This window comes from Vulpes vulpes, chromosome 13, assembly GCF_048418805.1.
Source record: "Vulpes vulpes isolate BD-2025 chromosome 13, VulVul3, whole genome shotgun sequence".
NCBI classification, from domain to species: domain Eukaryota; kingdom Metazoa; phylum Chordata; class Mammalia; order Carnivora; family Canidae; genus Vulpes; species Vulpes vulpes.
The window spans coordinates 35,027,644-35,047,628 of record NC_132792.1 but is presented as its reverse complement, the minus strand read 5'-3'; the positions used below and the strand labels follow the sequence as shown (position 1 = coordinate 35,047,628).

General features: G+C 33.9%; 1 protein-coding gene and 1 pseudogene across 5 annotated transcripts in view; one reads left to right on the top strand and one right to left on the bottom strand.

Annotated features, from left to right (window-relative positions):
- Positions 1-423: 423 nt before the first annotated feature.
- The window catches only part of RNF19A (ring finger protein 19A, RBR E3 ubiquitin protein ligase), a 52,353-nt gene continuing 32,791 nt past the window's right edge, over positions 424-19,985 (bottom strand). For all 5 annotated transcript variants that reach the window (XM_025994771.2, XM_072734173.1, XM_072734174.1 and 2 more), the window contains 8 exons: positions 16,355-16,563; positions 12,218-12,362; positions 11,096-11,258; positions 8,382-8,496; positions 7,727-7,888; positions 5,082-5,295; positions 3,737-3,880; positions 424-2,611 (listed from right to left, as the gene is read on the bottom strand). In XM_025994771.2, the coding sequence (XP_025850556.1) occupies positions 1,921-2,611; positions 3,737-3,880; positions 5,082-5,295; positions 7,727-7,888; positions 8,382-8,496; positions 11,096-11,258; positions 12,218-12,362; positions 16,355-16,563 (1,843 nt within the window). In that variant the 3' untranslated portion in view covers positions 424-1,920. The remainder of the gene's footprint in view (positions 2,612-3,736; positions 3,881-5,081; positions 5,296-7,726; positions 7,889-8,381; positions 8,497-11,095; positions 11,259-12,217; positions 12,363-16,354; positions 16,564-19,985) is intronic.
- LOC112917181 (U4 spliceosomal RNA) lies at positions 3,120-3,250 on the top strand (annotated as a pseudogene).

Genomic DNA, 19,985 nt, shown 5'->3' with positions numbered 1-19,985 from the left:
AGGATAGAAAGCATTTGATTACAATTACTACCTTCAATTTAAATGGCTCTGGTTTCATGATCTAATGTTGCCAGAGTAGAATTTCTTAGAACAGTCTTCTAAGATTTTTTTATTTTTCTGACTTACAATACTTCTCTTCACAATTTAAGGATAGATCTATTTACTTTCCAACCAATTCACTTTAAAAAATGAAATATGCTGATAATAAAACAGCTTATTTCTAGAAGAAAGACAGGTATTAGACATGAAGAAAGGATTCTTTGTGTGTCAACACTTTGTTGAGAAGTTCAGTAAATGCTTCCTTTTGGGCTGAGATCAATATATAGAATCATCTCAAAAGCTTGAAATATTTATAATTGTCATGTGCCAAATGACTATTCTTATTCTTATAAAAATACCTGCACACAAACCATAAGGCAACAATACATTAGTATTTACATTTATTTAATATATGCAGTTTATACACTCACTATTGAACAAAATTGGAATGCAAACAAATATACAAATATCATAATAAGCATTATCAACTAAAATAACTGGCACTAGTGTTATAAGCATATTAATGGACCGTGTGAGAAAAAATGGTGGAAGAAGACTGCAGCCCATGGCATTTTTCTTTTTATAAAAGAAAACGCTCAGTAGCACCATAATGGTAATACTTAACAGAAACACGTAAGATGGAACATTTCAACTACTATCATTGAGGTTAACCTGATTTATTTAAGTAAATTATATAGGAAATTAACAGTACAGGCAGTATTTTGGCCAACTTCTGTTTATGTCAGCTGAACACCTTCCATAAACAAAAGCAAAAGAAAATAAAGCCAGCCATACGTAGATCCCTCCTTAGTACTTGGTACAAACTCTGCACTGTGCTTTGATTTCATGATTGGAGAAGATACGCATGTCTTAAAACTGAGGTTATGTATTCACTAAAGCCTGAGTGTGTCTTTGGTAGGCCAATACTTTTTCAGCATTGTTATTATTAATCATATTTATGTTTATTTATCTTGTATTTGTGTACATAATCCAAGGTGTCTAGAGAGGACATTATGGAAAACAACAGAGCAAAATCCTCAAACAACTAGGTCCTTAAGATCCAGCCTATTTCAAAGGCACCAAGAATCAATGGGGTGCAAACTTCCTCTTGGTAGAAGGTCACGTGACTTTTTTGTAATACTTACAAACTAATGGAATTTTATTTTGTAGTTTTATACATCTTATTTGGTGCTATCAGTATACATAATAACCTACCTTTACATTTTACTTCTAAGATGGCATCAACAATACACAAGATATATAGAGTACCAGATATTTCTATTTCAAAGAAATTCTGCCACAATCTTGCTCAAAGTGTCTAAGTATCCAAATGGTAGCAAATGGGCTGCATTAAGCTTTATATATCCACATTGCATATGAAAAAAAAGAAATTTATGCCCAGTTATGAATAGAAATGTTACAAAGAGTATCATATACTGAGAGTAACCTGCAAGGTTCTTTAAACAGTATCCCTTAGTGGTTTCAATAAAATGTCACTAACCACTTATCTCTCAACCTCAAGTTTTCTTTGTAAGAATGTTTCTAACTGTATTAGTATTTTATATTGATTATAAATTAAGCCAAATCTCTATCTAAATACACAAGTATGTGCTTCAAGTAATGTTTTGTGGCAACACACAAAACATACTTCTCTTAAGAATTATTGTCCTTACAATAATGCACTTTTAAAGCCTTCATTTCAAAGTTTGGTAATTAAGATCCACATGAAACACAATGCTTTGCTGAACACAGAAAACGTATCTGCATTAGATTATATAACCTGGCATTTGCTAGTAACTTGAAACTTAAAGTAGTCACATGTAGTTCAACCAGCTCCAAACAAGGTTGTTCAATGGTAATTAATTTGCAGCATTTACAGGCCTAAATTTCAGTCTGAATTGCAACTTTTAATTCCATTGTCTGATGTGAGTGGTTGTTATTTGTTTCTTTTAGTACATCACCAAAATATAAATCAACATTGGGTTTTATTCCATTGTTACCATGTTCTTCAGCAATATGATTCAATTGTGGAACTTCTGAACATGAAGCGGTTTTGGTAAGCACAGAAATGCTACACTGATGTGGGGAATTTTCCAGACGATCGTTTTCTACCTCAGGAAGAATGTTAACAGTAGCAAAGCGGGCATGATAATCATTGGAACCATGACTGCAAGAAGTTTTCATGCTTTCTAGGTCAGAACAACTAAATTCAGAAAAATGACTAGAGTGAGAATCTGCTACAGATGGCATACTGTCACTGAGGGATGGAGCCTCAAATTCACTTGAGTTCGTGCTTTGTTGTTCTAACAACTGTGCATCCATGTCCTCTCTGGTCTCATTTATCTTCATGTTACTCTTTTTCCTCAATTTACCACTTTTTGCTTTCTTCCCTGCTGTTGCTTCTTTGGACCACTTGGTGGCACCGGATTTACCTTCAGGAAAGCCACTGGATGAACCACCAGGATGACTTCGGGTGGCACTGCCATCCTCCACACTACTGCTTCCACTGTTGTGCCTGAATTTGGATGGCTTTGATTCAATATCTACTTGTACCTCCATACTGTTGCCTTCTCTGGAACATAAGAGTAACACATGTAAATAACTTTCTAATTTTTTATTTTTCTTCAGGTAATAGCAAAGGGAGAGAGATTTCTGTGTGAAAAATTCAATGACTTCATAAAACTATCAGAACAAATTAATGCAGGATATGTTCTATTAAAATGTTACTTGAAATAAGAGAATTGTATTTATTCATTGATTTAAGATTTTATTTATTTGACATAGCACAAGCAGGGGTGGAGGGAGCAGAGGGAGAGGGGGCAGCAGACTCCCCACTGAGCAGGGAGCCCAATGTGGGGCTTGATCCCAGGACTCTGGGATCATGACCTGACCTGAAGGCAGATGCTTAACTGACTGAGCTACCCAGGTACCCCAAGGACTGTATTTATAATAATATTTCAATTAAAAAAAAATAGAAGTAGCTACATTTACTGCTTATGCTATTCCAGGTACTATGTTACCTTCTCCATTTTTTTCCAGAATTTTACTGAGATATAATTTACATGTCACAAAACTCACCTAGCTTTGCGCAGTGGCAGTATCATAGCCAATGAAATTTATCCGAGGCATGATTATTGCTAATTGAAAGTTCACTTGTTTAAAGGTGCACAATTCAATGGTTTTTATTTAGTATATTCATAGTTGTGCAACTATCACCACCAACTAACTTCAGAACATTTTCATCATTCCCAAAAGAAACCCTCTATCCACTAGCAGTCTGCTGCCATGCCTCCCTGCCCCCAGCCTCTGGTAACCACTAATCTACTTTCTGGATTTGCCTACTCTGGACATGTCATCATTTTCTCTTCCTGGAGAACCTAATAGCTGGTAACCATTATTTATGATAATTTTGTCCGATAGGAATAATCTTTTAAAATTAATTTTAAGGGGTGCCTGGGTGGCTCAGTCAGTTTAGTTTCCAACTCTGGATTTGGACTCTGGTCATGATCTCAGGGTCGTGGGATCGAGCCTGGAGTTGTCCTCTGTGCTCAGTGCAGAGTCAGCTTGGGATATCTCTCTCCCTCTTCCCTCCACCCCTCTCCCTACTCGTGTTCTCTCTAAAATAAATAAAATCTTTAATAAAGAAACAAAAAACAATCTGAAAACTACTTTAACTCTTTAATAGTTCTTTCCTTACTTGTCCAATGGGATGTAGGAATTCAGAATAGATCCTGCCATTGCTTTGGTGCTGGCATTATCACTAACTGTCCCCAAGCTGACTGTGCCAGATTCCCCACTTAGACTGTACCGTTCCTTCTGGACATCTGCTTGTACTTCCAACCTTAAAGAGCAGGGAGAAGATAAAAACTGAAATAACATATAATATCAGACTACTATAATATATATTGTATCTTCAAATCATTCAGATAAGAACCCTAGTAACAAAAACTATTTTAGAAACAACTATCAGCATTTTCTATTAGTTTCCTTTTATTTGATTATTCAAATTCTACTGCAGCAAATAAACAGTACCAGCCATCCAAATAAAATAGGAAAAATTAGCTGTCTGCCAAGTAAGGTAGTAACAGAGTGACATAGAAAGGACATAAAGGATTTTAATTAAATCTCTATTTGCCATGTTTGAGTGTGAAACAATATCTGAATACATTAAAAACCAGTCTACATGACAGATCAGTGGATCAAAACATCTGGAGCATCTATATATTAAAAATGATCCTATAAATTTAATACCCAATTCTTTAAAAAAAAGTCATAATAAACACTACTATAACTTTTAAGTTTGTGTTTAAAAGTATAAAAGCAAGCTACCTAAAAAAAAATAAAAGCTACCCAAAAATAAGATTAATATGACCATTTATTTTTTAATTCATGTATACTATCCTACATTAAGAGAAAAACAACAAAGCTAATAAACAGAAGTCAAGAATAGTGACTTAGAGAAAAACAAAGGAAGATAAAAATGCTTTAATTTTTCCTACTTATATGTATGGCTGTTTTAAAAGACTTGATGAGAACAAAATAAGCACTAACACACAAAATGATTCCGAGGGACTAGACTACCCTGGCCTCAGCTGACACATTCTCACACATCCTGACTCCACCTGCTCCCCCCAAGCCTCAGCCAGTATTTCCTTTTCTAACATCTAGCCGCTGCCACCACCAGAGGTAAGGTCCAGGCTTAAGCACTACCTTTACTGTGTCCACCAAAGCAGATCCAACACAGATTCATATCAAATCTGACAAATGCAGGGAAAAATAGAATGCTATGCCTTAGACTTGGTTTTTATCACAGCATGGGTATATAGACAGAAAATTCAAACAAGTAAAAATTTTACTGTTTACCACTAAATTTCATTCTTAATATTGCTGTTTTCAGCCCTGACAAAGGATTACAAATAATCATAATGATTACATAATTACATAATCATTCAAAATTCTCATCTAATTCACACCTGAGATAACAGAAGTAAAAACAAAAGCAAAAAACAAAAAACAAAACAAAGAAAGGACATTTTTCTTACCTGTTGAAACAGTTCACCATGGCACTTCCTGACAGACTCCCTGTTATACTGGCTCCAGCTAGGGCCATGGTACTAGCTGTTTCACTCAGGTTGTCTCGAATGGCTCCTATTCGATCCATGTGGCTTCCACTTGCACTCAAACTGCCAGTCAGACCACCAACACTTCCCTCCCCTATGCTAGGGTTGTGTCTTGCTTCTGCTACTGAAGTTGTGTCTAAATGTAAATATTTTAAAGAAATTACATAAGTGTGATTATTAATTTCCCTCTTCTTAAATTCCTCCATGATTTCAGAAAGGACCTTTCATTATACAACATACACAGGAATAGGAAAGACATCTAGAGTCAGGAACACATAACTATGGGGTAAAAGGACAGGGAGCTATCTCAGAGTGTAAAACTGGATTAGGGACTGACTCTCAGTACTACATGGTTACCACTTTTTTTACTGTAATAGCTTTCTATGATGATAGGTGGTAGCTACACTTGTGGCGAGCACAGCATTATGTAGAAACTTGTTAAATTGTTATGTTGTACACTTGAAATTAATGTAACGTTTGTGTCAACTATACTCATATTAAGAAGGAAGAGAAAGGAAATGAGGATGGAGAAGAAATGTGAGGAGAAAACTGGCTTTCTCCTTTTGGGATTTTTGTATGCTAATGGAAATAAATAAAGATGGTGAAATCAAGCACCAGGTTCTAAAAATACAATATCAAAGAAGACAGGTATAGCCCCCATCCCTAAGAAGCCAAGTAAACAAAAAACAACTTATTACAGACTGTGAATAAGTGCTTTTAAGGAATCAAACTTTTACCTTCAATCTAAAATAAACTGGCTTGAAATCCTCAAAAAAAAAAAAAAAAAAAAAAGCTCACCACTTCTTTTGAAAAATCCAGAAGATTTAGGAATTCTATAAAAAATCTGTTGAAAAATTTAGCTGACTGTTGGAGGAAAATATGTGTTTTCAATAAGGGTTTCATTTAAAGAGCTTATTATTCTCCAGGTCAATAAAGTGCACCACAAGCTGATTTCTTGGTATGTTCTACAGACTGAATTGTATAAAAGCTATTACAAGACCTGATACCACTATATTCCATAAAATTATCTGGGGTAAGACTATACCAGGCAGAGAGAAAGGCCAATTTAAAAGCCTGCAAGTGGCGGTGTAATTGGCATCCTCAAAAACATCAAGGAAGGGGTGGTATTAAATAGAAGAGTGACAAGAGAGGAGTTCAGAGATGCAACCCAGGACAGATCATGTGGGGCCATATAGTCCAAGATAAGGATTGTGGATTTTTTCTCCATGACAGTTGGAAGCACTAAGAGAGTTCTGAGCATAAGAAAGACACACTGTAAAATAGTGAGCAGAAAGATGAGAAACTGATGGATCAGCTAAAGAGGCTATATTATAATAGGCTATTAAAAGGATAGAGATGGTAGCTTGGACTGAAAAATCCAAAAAAAAGGATAGTAGCTTGGACTAAAGTGGAGAGGATGAGAAATGGTTGGATTATGGCTAAATATTGAAGGGAGCACCAGATTTTGCTGTCAGATCACATGTAAGGTAAGAAGGGAACAGGAGGAATCACTCTAAGTGAGGGGTTTTGGTCCAAACAGCAAGAATGGAGAGGCTACCAAATGAGGAGTGGATGATGACTAGAGAGAACAGGTTTTAGAGTGAAGAGTTTAGTTACAGACAAGTTAACCTTGAAATTCTTGTTAGATATTTAGATTAACGAGGAGAGTTAGATATACAAACATGAAGTTCAGAGGCGAGTTCTAGCCTAGATACAAATGTATGAGTGGTCAGGCTACATGTTATTTCATAGGTGAGATGACTCAGGGAATGAGTGTAGATGAAGACAAAGAAGGAATGATTAGGAGATATGATGAAATGAGAAATGGTTTCTCTGAAGATAAGAAAATGTTTCAAGAAGGAGGGCATGGTCTACCATGTCAGGTGTATTGTTATATTAAGATGAAAACCAAGAGTTGACCATTTTATCTGGTAACACAGAGGTCATTCGTGACTCTGCTCTGGTGGAGTGGTCGAGATAAAACTATGGAGTGGTAGGGACCAAATTTGATTGGAGTGGGTTCAATAGAGAATGGGAGGTAAGAAAGTGGACATTATTTTTGCACATCTGCCTGATTATTTCCTGAAGACAAATTTCTATAATAAGAATTACCAGAAGATAGAACACACACATTTCTTAAGATTTACTCCTACTAGCAGTCTATGAGGGCCTTTTCACTCTCCAGTTATTGTTCTAATTAATATTTCTTTGAATAACATTGGGTTAAAGATATTCTCTCTTCACTAGCTATCTATACTTCTTTTATGAACTACCTTTCTCTGCATATCCTGTTTTACCGATTTGTATTATTTCAGGTAAAGTTTAAGATTAAAAGTCTAGAATTTCTACAACATTACATTTCGAGTATAGGTTAGGTACCCAGGACTCTTCCAACCTCTTTCATCCATTCACCTTTCCCAGGCAGTTCATTTCACTGATGTACTTCAGGATGAACGCTATTAGGCCTAGTGAAAGGAGGGCAATGGAAATTCTAATTTGCATGTTACCTATTCTCCCAACTAAAACTATTAATAAGTACATCCTCTTCCTTTGCTTAAAAGACTTACCTACAGCTGTGTTAGTTCCACCAACATTTATATCATTTTCATCATCAAATTCAATCCTGACTCCTTTTCCATTGCCTGCAGAGACTCCACAACCTCCACTTCGACAGAGAGAAATTGGAACAACACCATAGACATAGGCTAACATAATAGGGACACCAATACCTAAAGAGGAATTAAATTAGTAATTGTAAGTTAAAAAATAATCACAGAAACATTAGTTCTCAGAAAGCCTTTTCAAGAGAAAGTGTATAGGAGAAAAGTGCTGCTGTTTTCCAATCCTTGCCCAAAATGGATTTATCTAGCTGTGAAGAGACAAATTAAAAGCTTCTAACCTCTTAGGTGACACGCATGAGAAAAAAAGATGTAAACCTTTTTATTTTTCAGAGCCAAGGCTTGAGAAAGTGGTAAAGGTGGGTATGAGCCAATAAGAATTTGCCAATTATCCTAACTCTAGGTTTCTGAGTCTATAATACTTTTAACCAATACAGTCACTCAATGAGAGGCTTTCTGCAGGCTTAGCTTATATTGTCCTTAATAAAAAAAAAAAACTCTCTTAATCTTCTGCAATATAATGCTATGTTTTGAAAAAAATCCTTCTGTAAAACTTAAATTTTATAAAATTTGAGGTAATCAGTATTTTTAAGCATTTTCTTACCTACAGTTACTGCAGCTACAACTGGAGATACTATTACAGACAATGTTACACCACCTGTTATGGCCAAATTCCGTTTGTGCTTTGAAACGTCTTTGCCTTCATATCGATTGTGAATCTTGAATTAAAAATAAAAATGGGGTGGGGGTTTAAAGAGAAAACACGTTATATATTTAATTTAAATGAAATAGATCTACATTTGCTAGTAATTAAGTATTAAGTCCTTAATAATTAAGCAAATTAATAATTTGCTTAAATAAGACAGCGATTTAATAGATTTTACTTTGTGTTTACTTTTAAACAGTCTTGAGTAAATGTATAATCTTATTCAAGAAGGGTAAAATCATGTTTTGAGCAAAGAAAAAGGCATTAAGAATATTATCTTCAATATAGTCATGAATTGGATGCTTGACTAATAGGATTACTTCTAATAAATTTAGCATTCCATGGGTTTCTTTCTAAATAGGCATCCCTAAATGATAAAAGTTGGTTTCTAGGGGAGACTGCCACACTTTTTTTTAAATTGACCTTAACAAGCAGTACTAAGAAGCAAATATCACTAAATTAGTCAATTTTTTTCTTGAATCCCTTTTTATAAAGAAAAATATCAAATGACTCAGAATCCTGGGATCTCATTTATAGTTCAAAGTAAAAGGCAGAAAGAGGAAAAAAAGAATAAATAATGCTTCCAGAGGACAGGAGTTAGATCTCTTCGCATCTTTGTACAGTATAGGTACTGTATTATAATAAATAGAATTTAATATCACATTGAAAGTGGCTTGTGAGATATATGAACTTAGATTAATAGAATTTAATATCACATTAGAAGTGGCTTGTGAGATAATAAACAATTTTAAATAGAATTAATAAATAGAATTTAGTATCACATTGAAAGTGGTCTGTAAGATATTTGAACTTCAAGAACAGCTCAGTCTCTTTGGTTTCATGGTTTGCAAGGGCTAAAGCTAATAAAGTATATTTCTCCTCTGTTTCAAGAGAGATTCAAAATAGCCCCCAAAAATGTATGGGTAGTCTCTAAAATACTTGACTTATGCACAATGTTACAGGTGAGATTTAATAAAATAATCTATTATGTGGTTGTCTTGTACAATGAGCCTTGTAGGAGATAGGAAACAGTGAGAAAGCTGGGGCGGGAAGGTGGATGAAGCATGCATGAGACGAGAAGCATTCACATTTCCTAGTGAGAATCCTGCCAGCATTAACTAAGTTCCTAGGAAATGAGTCTCTATACTTCCCTAAATAGTCCATGCACGCAGAAATGGCAGACCCTCCCCAAGGCATCTTTCATCAACCTTCAGTACTGCAGTTAATTCTTGTTCCTCTCCCCACTACCATTCCTGAAAAACTTAGCAATGAAGCAGAGAAAAGCCAAAGCTAAAAACTGACAGAGTAGATAGGAATCTTCCAGAAAATTTTGCATCCTTAAGCACCAATGTTCAATCACAGTGATCATATTATTCTATCTCTGGTTCAACTTAATTTTTTGTTTTACTGTCTTGTGCCACATTTTCTATTTGTTATTGTAAATAAAGACTAAGCTTTTAGCTGCTTTATCAACTTAACAAGTTTTCCTGGGCTGACTTATATCCCTAAATAGCACAGAGAGCATTGTTTCAATGGGAAACTAATTCAACAACTTTCAACCCTTTCAGTATACGTTTGAAAAAAGGAGGACTTAAAACTGCACCTAAGACATGAACAATGAGATCTCTCCTCTATGAATTATTTGTAGATGTGTGCAGTCTCTCCTTCCCTTCTACTTCTATTTCCAAGTATCTGAATAGTCTTGCTTTTAGCAAAGCCTTGTTTTGGGTAACTACATGAAGGATTATTATAATCAGCTACTATGTTTGGGACCTTAAATAAGTTTAGGGAGTTTGTTTTTTAAAAGATTTTTATTTATTCACGAGAGAGAGAGAGAGAGAGAGAGAGAGAGAGAGAGAGAGACAGGCAGAGGGAGAAGCAGGATCCCTGCAGGGAGCTTGATGTGGGACTCAATCGATCCCGGGACCCCAGGATCACGACCTGAGCCGAAGGCAAACACTCAACCACTGAGCCATCCAGGAGCCCCTCAGATAATTTCTAAAGTTACTTCTCAATTCTGAGATTCCATTAACACAGACAGAATTCTTAGCCACTTCATAAATGGTCCTTTAAACTTTCAAAAGAGATTGCTTAGCTAATGAAGTAGAATTCATCACTCATAGGCCAGTGGCAATTATTGGTATCTGGACTTTCACAAGACTGTTATAATCTACAGAACAGCATATTAATAGCAGTAATCTAAGAAAATAAAACCTTTGAACTAAAGTTCAAAATAATTCAGGAACTGGCTAATTATTCTTTGCCTTGAGGGCATATGTTACTTAGCTATTAACATTTTATAGACCTAACTTTACAAGGATATACCCATGAGAAAAATAGCAGGTGTGTCCTTCAATACTTAAAGTTAGAAAGGAAATGTACTAAAGTTTTCAGATTCAGATAATTTTAAAGCAAGTCTACTTTTTATGGATACATACAAGTTTGCCAAACACTGACAATTTATTACCTTATGAAAAAATAGTTTTATACTGAAGATATTTCAGTATAAAAATGATCATAAAAATGATCTTTCAAAACAAAAAACAAAAATCATCAATATCAATCTTAAACCTGAAGATTTTAAACCAATAAAGAATTAATAAGCATTTTACCTTACGGCCCACATATACAGGAATGCCAATAATCATTGCAGGGATAGCAATGCCAGCTATTAAAGCAATTCCTACGGGAGCACCAACAAGTGTTCCCAGCTGCCACAGTATCTTCTTCTTTCTGCTCCAGGGTTTCTTCCCCCAAAAAGTACATCCTGATGGACTAATTGAAAAAATTATAACTGTAACTGCTCTAAAACATAACCGATGACTATATTACATTAAAGCAATGATTCTAAAGAAGAATTCTCATACTCAGGAGTGAGGTTTTATTTTTTCCTTTCCTTGAATTCTGAATTCATTAAAGCCCTCCACAACCACCCCTCCCCCAAATATCAATGTAAGAACTACCATCAGTTATTTTATTTTTTAAAGATTTTTTATTTATTTATGACAGACAGAGAGAGAAGCAGAGACATAGGCAGAGGGAGAAGCAGGCTCTATGCACGGAGCCTGACGTGGGACTTGATCCCAGGTCTCCAGGATCAGGCCCTGGACTGAAGGCGCAGTCCTAAACTGCTGAGACACCCGGGCTGTCCACCATCAGTTATTTTAAAAAGAAAGTGATAACTGGTATTCAAGTTAAATATTTATCCTGAGTCCTCTATTATCCTAAAAATGTTAGGTTAGCTTTTGAAGAATAAATTAATGCAAAACATGCTTATTTTTAGGCACACAATTCTCTTTGTGGACTAAATGAGGGAATTTATATATAAGACAATCATATGGAAATATTTATGACCTAGTATAAGCTACATAGGAGTATAAAATACTAGCTTCTAAGTTTAACAAAACAAACAAAAAAAGAAGAAATCTATGTTTGCTATTTTTGACTAATTAATCCTGAGTGACTAACACAATAATTTGGTTCCTTTTAAATTTATGTAACTAGAATAAAACACATTCTTCTCAGTATCTTATAAGCATCATGTTTAAAAATCTTTAATATTCTTTCCAATTATCTAAAATAAATATATAAAAGATTTAGATATAAAGAGCTCTTTCTCCCTTCCCCCCAAGTACTAACTAGGCCCAACCCTGCTTAGCTTCCAGTATCAGACAAGACAGGGCACATTCAGGGTGGTATGACCACAGACTAAATAGCTCCTTTTATACACTTACCTTAGATAATGTAAATCTGAGATTTCTTTCATACATAACCAACAAAACTCACAACCACAGACAGCACATGTCATGTGATTACAGCTCCCATCGTTCATCTTTATTATATAAGCCGCACATCGTGGACATGGCTTTATATCATCAGCTATTAGGAAAATAAAGAGATGTTTATTACATAAAACCGGTCTAAAAATAACAATGTCTAATAGATAATCAATTGTAGCAATGCCAAAAAATCTTTACATAGTTTGTTAACTGATAGCTTTAAGCCAACTATTTTTAGCATATATTTTTCCAAAAGAAATGCTACAAAGAACATCTATATAACTTTTTTAAAAAAAGTATTTTTCTTCTTTTCTCAGAAAAGGAACATGTTTTACATTAAATTTTCAAATTGTAAACATTTTCAAAAATAGTGGAACAATGAGAACAAATAGTAACAAAATAATAAAAAGAGACAGGAGAACCAAGGACAGCCCCTAGGCGAACTCCAAACAAACTACATGAAGTTTCTTTGTTCCTATCCCACTGCTATCTTCTCTGAGTGGCACTTTGTATTCTAAAACTTTTCAAATCATCTCTACTTTATTAAAATCTAGATATTCTTTATATTGCAGAATAGTTATCTTTGTCTTTTAAAAAATAATTTATTCAAATGCTGTTGCTGTACTCTTTTTGTATATAATAATATGGTTACAATGCACACAGGTGCCACGTTAAAATCAAATGGCACATTTCGAAATCACTGACAGAATAAGAGTTATTTCAAATTCTACAACTATTTTGAACCTTGCCATCTATTTAATAGCAAACAGTAAATTATTTTACTATTATTGGTAGCCAGTTATATTTTCCAATTACACACAATTAAAAGATATGGGTAGTACTAGCTGCTGAATTCAAGTATTTGTTCCATTTTCTTACATGATAAGCATTAAACTATATTTTCCTTTCTAAAAGTTTTACAGTCAAATTTCACCTGTGCTTTATCAGTGAATTCAGGTTTCTTTAGTGCTTCTTTTAGGGCCAAAGCTGTTTTTTAACTTAAGAACTGGTCAAAGCTCACAATTAGTATTTTAACAATTTCAAACAATTTTGAGCAAACTGATAACTCTACGCAGCAAGACCAAGACAAATGATAAATACTAGAATATAAAAATTAAAAATATTCATAAGTCATGATTTAAATGACCCAAAGAACATAAAATCTTCATTAAAAATTTTTTTTAATATTTTATTTATTTATTCATGAGAGAGAGAGGCAGAGACACAGACAGAGGGAGAAGCAGGCTCCATGCAAGGAGCCTGATGTGGGACTCGATCCCAGGACTCCAGAATCATGCCCTGGACCGAAGGCAGGCACTAAACTGCTGAGCCACCCAGGGATCCCCTGCATTAAAAATTTTTTAACATTTTTAACGCAGCATGAATTAAAGCATGAATTTAAAAAAGCTGGCTTTCACAGCAGATATAATGTCTAGTACTTCAAATTTAAGAAATGCTAATACTATCTGCTTAAGTGGCATATTAATCAATAAACTTCCTCATTCCAGAGTATACCAGTAAATATCTGAATTAGAGGTTAGAGTAAAGAGACCCCACTTTGGCTCTGATACATGCAATCTTCAGAATAAAATGAAAGATAACATTCATTCATTCTATGGTTCTAAACCACAAAACAGCCTTTTAATATGCTAAGATTACATATTAAAGAACTAACACCATAAGCAATGTATTTTTGATGTCTCTTTATAGATCCGTACCTGCATGTTTCCACTGTGTACTTATTTATCTATAAAAGGCTGTTTTGTCTGTCTCTTAAATTAGAAATTATATATCTCTCTCAAGATATTCTCAAATGCAAAAATCCAAAATAGGGGCTGTTTTACTAATTAGATGGTCAATTGATGCCCCCTTCTCTGAGCAGAAATCCACAGCAACTTCATATTAAGAAAAAGTTTCCCATTTCTATTTAAGGTGTGCTTGACAAAGGTTTTGTTTTGTTTTGTTTTTAAATCATTATATTTTTACTTACTGTTAAAATATGGGCTATTGTCATGTTGGGGGGGGGGACCCAACAAATTACAAAACATACAGTTCTCAAAATCTGTTTAAAAACTTTCCCACTCCAACCATATTACCTGTAAGGACTTATAACAAAATGTTAACAGTGGTTATCTTTTGGGCTGTTAGTAGTAGGAGTCAGAGATGAAGATGGAAAGCCAATAAAACATATTTTTAATAAAGGGGAAAATATAGTAACAAAAATAAAAAACATGTAGTTCATTTAAAATGTTAACTCCAAGTGCATAAACTTCCTAGCTATAATAAAGTGTCTCATGTAGATGTAATACTGTCACAGTTTAAAGATAATTATATCATAATACAAATTATTTAATGTACCAGATGATTAAGCATATTTCTTTATCTTCAGCTGATTGACCAGAAAGAAAGAGCCAATTAATTATTATCATGCCAAGCAATTATTATTACAAGTGCAGCCAATTTTTCACTGTATCATGATAGCAGGAGACAAAAAATACCAAGATATCTGGAACAAGGGGAATAAACAAAATCATTTTAGATGGTAGTTCCCCTTTTTTTTCCCCACAAGTCAATGAGTAGCCAAGTTCAAGTTTTTTAGAGATTACATCAAAAAATACTCTAACACAAGCATTTGTTCTGAGAGCTTTGATTTTTAGAGCATTGGAGGTAAAAATGCATGTACTTTAAGTTTTCAGAATTAAAAGATTTTTGAACATGGAAAAATTCCAAATGAAGTTTTTAAAATAATCACCTTGGAAGGCTAGATTTATTCCAACAATTTTACTATTTGGCTCAAATCATTTGAGAAGTTCTTCTTTCAGAACTGCTTTCAAAGCTACTTATTATTTAAAAAAAAAAAATCACTCTCGATCATATAGTGACATCTTACTTTGGATCCACCCTAAACCAGTGATTCAACTTGGTATGATATTCTAGTTGTTAGACTTAGCTCCAAAAGAACTTTTGGTCATTTCCAGAAATCAAATTGACATTAAGATAATCTAAGCAGCTGTATTGGGATCTAAAGGTTATGACCAATAAGGCATTCCAGGTTAGCATTGCTGAAATAAACATAACATCTCCCACAGTGAATATTGTGAGAAAGATCAACATTCATTTGAGGACTACATTATGATGTTTATTTTAAAATTAATAAATGCAAATCTCTAGCAGGTGACTTTTTTATAGTTTCTTTACCTCAAATAGTCAGAACACCTACTATGTGTCAAGAAAAGTTTCAATCTTACAGAAACATATTAGTATCTTCATTTTACAGATAAGACAACTCGCTCACACAGAATTAGTGGAAAAGCTAGGATTCAAATCCAGACAGACTGATTCCAGAGTCCAGGCTCCTACTCATTACGTATGTCTGGTAATAAATATCCATGCCCACACAGAGAAGAGGGATATCATTTCCAAGTGGACCATTCCATGGCTACAGTTGACTCTACAGGGTTTAGGTATATCAGGTCTCCTCTGAATTGCTTCTGGACCCATACTTACAAATTATTATTAATACTTTTCAGTTCCACCTCAAATCTTCAGAAAAAGCAACAGAAACAAGTCAATGAGCAAATAAGCAAGAAAATCTGTGTACATTGTATAAAGTATTAAATGTTGAAGTTTATTTAATTTTAAATTTGATTGTATTGAATAAGACCTTAATAGCATAAAGAACATGACTATTTCAATATACTGTGTAGGAATGTAAATTATTTTCTTGACAAATTTCTGTATTTTCCAAGTTTTTATTAAAAATCTTTGCTACGCTTTGCATAACATACCTTTATGAACAATAGTTCAGACTATCCTCAGCTATCAATTATATAAATCACCATGGCACTTCCCTTTTTTCTTTTCTTTTTTTTTTTTAACAATAAAATCTTTCCAACCTCAATACCATTTTCTCTTCCATAGTAAATGACGAGTACTTTTGGGACAGAAATAATAATAACACATTAAACACTTCTGAAAGCTGAAGGGAGAAAAGGTAGTAACAGGAAGTGAATACTGCATTTTTCTTATTAAGATAACTATAGTGCTCTGTATATGTCAAATATTTTATTAGAAAAAGTTAGACATAAATACCTGCTGCTCCAGATTCCTGACTATAACTAATGGATGAAGAACGTATAGTTCTCAGACGTAAACTCTGGGCTCTCTCTTGTCGAGCAGCATCACAGGTCTGATTGGGGTGCCAAATCTGTTTACAATGGTAGCAAAACTCTGTTCCACAGCCTTCTCGCCCACAAGTTAATTTTGGACAGCTAGCACATCCAAATGCTATCACAGCATATCTTCGAAGAATAAGAAAAATGATTTAAAATGGTACATAAAAGATATTAAGTAAAAACAATTATCCAACTTAAATGCATTCCTGAAAAAGTTTTCTATTTATGCGTGAGCAAATGGTCATAAACCCTAATACTATCTCATCAATATAAAAATGGGGAAAAAATGAATAATTCACAAATGAAGACACATAAATGGCTAAACAAGGTTCAATGTTCAACTTTTAACTTTCAATTTTTAACTAAGATGCCGAACTATATAGATAACCTAATCCCAACTTTATATAAAGTTATATTAAATTAGTATTATGTGCAGCCAGAAAAAACTAGAAAGGATTTACACCAAAAATCTTAATAGTACTTTTGCTGGTACTAGAGTTCTAATTCTCTTCTTTATATATTTATACATTTCTGATTTTTATAATTACCTATTACTTTTAAAATCACAAAGATTAAAACGTTACCTACTTAAAAATATCACTGTGAATCAGCTACCTCTATTAGTTAACGGCAAAAAATTCATAAACTTTGTGATAAATTAATAAAATTTCGTGATAAATAAAACTTATAATTAATAAATGTCTAGGGGACTATGATCCTTTTTTTAAAAAAAATATTTTATTTATTTATTCATGGGGGGGTGGTAGAGGTATAGGAAGAGGGAGAAGCAGGCTCCATGCAGGAAACCCGACGTGGGGCTCAACCCCAGGTCCCCAGGATAACACCCTGGGCCCCAGGATAACGCCCTGGGCTGAAGGCAGCACTAAACCACTGAGCCACCCAGGCTGCCCTGATCTTCTTTAAAAGAGACACAAGTAAGTCTTATCTACGTACAAGAAGCTTTTGTAAGTATCAAACATTTCCTTTTGCCTGGAAATTTAGATGAGCTTTCAGGGTTCCTCTTGTTATTGGCAATAAAATTTAAATGGTAACTGTAACCAATATTTTTATTAAATTTTAAGATAATCTGTAAAATTATAAAATTTTAAGTCAGGAAGTTCCTCCACTTTTAGCCGTGTTGCTCCCTTAGTATCTTTTAAACTTAAATTTTACATCTTAAATTCCATTTTATTTTTCATAGACCAATTCTCCAATTACCACTGCTATCACAAATATGTTCAAGCATGATTAAATTAAAGGCAAATGATATATCAACAAGGGGTTATTTAGGAACGTTTAATTTCCCTGAGGGCTTATTCACTACAGTTATCAATAAAAAAAAAAAGTCCTCAAAAACTCTACACTTCCATTTTCTATCAAATTATAATCCTAAACAGTCTTTAAAATAGTAATTTCACTGAAAAGGAAATGACACTATCTTCTAAAACTCTTTTCTATCCTAGCTTTTCTTGAAGGAAGGAAGGAGGGAAGAAGAGGGGAAATCTGTTTGTGTGCAGGGGACAATGATGCTAAGATCAACTATTTTTTAAGGTCAGTCACAATTTATTAAGGCAGAAGAAAAGTTTAGGCAACCTGGTCAAAATTCCACTTCTACCACTTATTCTCTGTATAGTTTCATGTAAATTGCATAATCTCCCTACAAGTAAGTCTTCCCAAAACATAAAACAGGCATTCAACAAAGTTTGGCTTAACCTCAGTGTTCAGCCAAAATCAGCTTCAGCTTTAGCCTTAATCTTTAGAATGCCAAACAAGCAATTCATCATTTCAATAACAGTGCCAGTACCTCTGTACCTGTGCTTGATTAATGACCATATGACATAAAGTTACTATCCTTTCTATATCAACATAAATAACATATGGAGGGTGCCTGAGTAGAGCAGTCAAGTGTCCGACTGTCAGTTTTGGCTCAGGTCATTTCAGGGACATGAGATAGAGCTCTGCATTGGGTTTGTTGGGCTCTGGGCTCACTGTGGAGTCTGTATGACACACACTCTCTCTCTCTGAAATAAATCTTAAAAAAATAAATAAACATTGGTAGGCATTCTAGATACAGAATAAAAATCTTACTGCTTTATATGGTGAAACTTTACTGGAAAACTGAAGTATAAATGTGCACTGTGTTGGAAGAATAAATTGCAGCAATATTAGTGAGAACTGTGAAAGCCAAATTTAGATACAAACTTTCAAAACATTCAACAGGGACATAGATTTACACTTACTATGAACATTGAGAGTGCTATAACTAAATTTAATAATAATAGAGATTTTCTGAATACATATTTAATAAAAATATACAAGGTAGAAATAACCTTAGAAATTACGTTATGTCATGATTCTAACCTTTATAGAAGGTTGTTTAGTATATTACCATATCACTAAACAAAACTTAAAAACGGGACTTAATTTTTTTTCCTTTTAAAAAAATTTTAAAGCCAGCCAATTAGCATATAATGTATTATTAATTTCAGAGGTAGAGCTCAGTGCTTCATCAGTCTTATATACCAGTGCTCATTATATCACGTGCCCTCCTTAAGGCCATCACCCAGTTACCTACCCCCCCATCCACCGCCCTTCCAGCGACCCTCGGGTGGTTTCCTATGATTAAAAGTCTCTTATGGTTTGTCTCCCTCTCTGATTTCATCTTAGAATTGACTTAATTTTTAATTAATGATTTTAAGCTGTGAGTCTTTTAAGAAAAAGTCCTATTAGGAAATTCTTCACATTTTGACAAGAATGAAAAGCAAAATGTCAACTTTGCCATTTTAAAATCTCATGACAAAAGAATTTCCACAACCTGGTACAATATCCATGAAAAGATAAAAGAGTATGGAGAAAAACCTGAGGTCTCAAAACATATTTTATTCTCAATAATCAAACTTCAAAAGAGCCTCACTTATTGCTTTAAGATAAAAATCCCTTACAGTTTTGAGTCTAGGGACTTAAGCTTGTAGAGAATAACTGCTTATAAATAGGGAATACTTACTTGGAATTTTAAAAATATGCAGTATAATTATTTGGAGCAAACTAAAAAGCTGACATATAGACTAGCATTCCTGCATGACAACACCAAGCATTTAACATTTGATTATTTTTTAAATTATTTTTAAAAATTACTTCTTAAAATTTTACAATTACTTTTGTATCCTATAAGTTCATCACACCTTAATTAGTGATATTTGACTTTGGCCTCAGAGGAATATTAATTTAACATCTGGTCATTTAGCATTTGTTGAAAATAAATGTAGGTTTGATGCATTGCAGAAATTAGGATATAATAACAAAAGGAGTTGTGATATTTAAATAAAACCGTGTGTGTATGTTGTGGAGAGAGAAAAAGGCAGGGGAAAGAAGGTTCGTCTATCAGTTTTTCCCTATGCTAACAGTTATTGAGTGCTATGTAAATGTTTATGTTCGTAAACATTCAATCCTAATAACTTTGCTAGGCATATTCTATTCTATAATATAACTAACTTGCATTCATGTATTTTGAAAACAGAATGTTAGGCCTTTTGAAGATGATTTTCATT